Source organism: Amyelois transitella, chromosome W, assembly GCF_032362555.1.
Source record: "Amyelois transitella isolate CPQ chromosome W, ilAmyTran1.1, whole genome shotgun sequence".
NCBI lineage: Eukaryota > Metazoa > Arthropoda > Insecta > Lepidoptera > Pyralidae > Amyelois > Amyelois transitella.
Genome location: NC_083536.1, coordinates 4,263,009 through 4,264,617, shown reverse-complemented (window position 1 = coordinate 4,264,617; position 1,609 = coordinate 4,263,009). Strand labels below are relative to the sequence as shown.

Here is a 1,609-nt window from a genome sequence, read left to right as displayed (position 1 = left end):
ACTTTTATTATAATAATTTGGCCACAAGCTCGCGTTAACAGTAAAATCCCTAAAATTATCTTTAGGAGAAAAACAAATAAAATAAGAAATAATAATAATAATGCATTTATTCAGATAACCAAGATCCAAGAATGTTAGTAACAATTTTACTTAAAATTATGTTAGAGGTTTAATTAAGTAAACAAATATTTAAAATTATTTGACAGCACCTCTTAGTAATTTGCTCCAAAATGACAGCATAGTGCTATCCATTTTGGAGTTCACTAAGGATACTGTTGCCGCTATCCCGTATTCTGTTTAAGAATGTAGCGACACGTTTGCGCCTGATGGCATAGAAGTCGTCCGTGGCCGCTTCTGCAAACATAGTGGACGTGCTGCAAAAACGAGGTAGCCGCAACAGCATCCTAAATATATTATTATATTGAACGCGCAGGGCGCTGTATGCCTTCTGAGTATAGTTAATCCACAGGCTGCTCGTGTAAAAGGATTGGCAAAATGCCTTAAATAAAGTTAATTTGACATCAGTCGAGCAACGAGCAAACCTGCGGGCCAACATATTACCCCGTACAGCCAGCGCCCTGCGTTCCCGTTCAATATCCACACTATCTTTGAGATCCTCTGTTATGACGTGTCCTAAATATTTAAATTTGGATACTCTGTTAAGAGGTGACCCATTGAGCATAATAGGCGATACCTCAGCCACTTTTCCTCCAAGACCAAAGATCATATACTCACTTTTACTGGTGTTATACATTAGACCATGGCTTGTAGCATATTTTTCACATACATGTAGTAGGCTACGAAGCGCGCTGATTGAGGGCCTCAGCAGTACCATATCATCTGCGTAACTGAGATTATTGACAGCAACGCCGTCCATGTAGCAACCAGCATGCATGCTGCTGAGTTCCTCAATCAGGCTATCCATGTACAAATTAAAAAGTGTAGGTGAGGAAATCCCCCCCTGCCGCACCCCACATTCTAGCCTATACTCATCTGAAAAACAATCTGCCCATTTGACCACATTTATCTGATTGCCATACCAGAATTGAAATATTCCCACAACATCATCAGAAATATTTCTCCTCTGTAGCTTTTCCCACAGGACCTCATAACACACCATATCGAAGGCCCGTGACAAATCAAGAAAGCAACCAAAAACTGCTGTTTTTCTATGCTTATAATACTGTACCGTCTCCTTCAAGCTGTATATAGCAGCTTCAGTGGACAGACCTGGTTGAAAACCAAATTGAGCATGTGTTAGCTTTAGATTATTGCACAGATGGGAGTTTAATAGGCTATCAAAAACTTTTGCTACCGTTGTGGCTAGTGAGACTGGTCGGTAGTTCTTTATGTTGCAAATATCACCAGTCTTACACTTTACAATCGGCACGACGATGGTCTTCATGAGATCCTGTGGCAGATATCTACATTCAGTCAGAAAAGTATCGGGAATGGATTATTTATTTATGGTTCCAAATTCAAATTTTTGTTTTTTTTTGTTGTTGTTAGATTGGCACAACTGTTTTCCATTTTGGCGCGGAGTTTGAGTTGCATCTGTTGTTTACATTAAATACAGTGCTATTTTTAGTTATATCATATCTAGTGTGTA

The 1,609-nt window shown here is 39.2% G+C and overlaps 1 protein-coding gene across 1 annotated transcript; it reads right to left on the bottom strand.

The window, feature by feature from the left end:
* Positions 1–244: 244 nt before the first annotated feature.
* Positions 245–1,120, bottom strand: LOC132904083 (uncharacterized). Its single transcript, XM_060954008.1, has 2 exons — positions 569–1,120; positions 245–499 (listed from the first exon to the last, which is right to left on the bottom strand). The coding sequence occupies exons 1-2, from the start codon at positions 1,118–1,120 to the stop codon at positions 245–247; spliced, it is 807 nt and encodes a 268-aa protein (XP_060809991.1).
* Between the last annotated feature and the right edge of the window lie 489 nt (positions 1,121–1,609).

Excerpts from the sequence above, each read along its gene's own strand:
- LOC132904083 (XM_060954008.1), bottom strand. The coding sequence starts at position 1,120 with ATGGTGTGTTATGAGGTCCTGTGGGAAAAGCTACAGAGGAGAAATATT. Across the intron at positions 500-568 it reads GGGAACGCAGGGCGCTGGCT|GCATTTTGCCAATCCTTTTA; the intron begins GTACGGGGTAAT and ends ACTTTATTTAAG.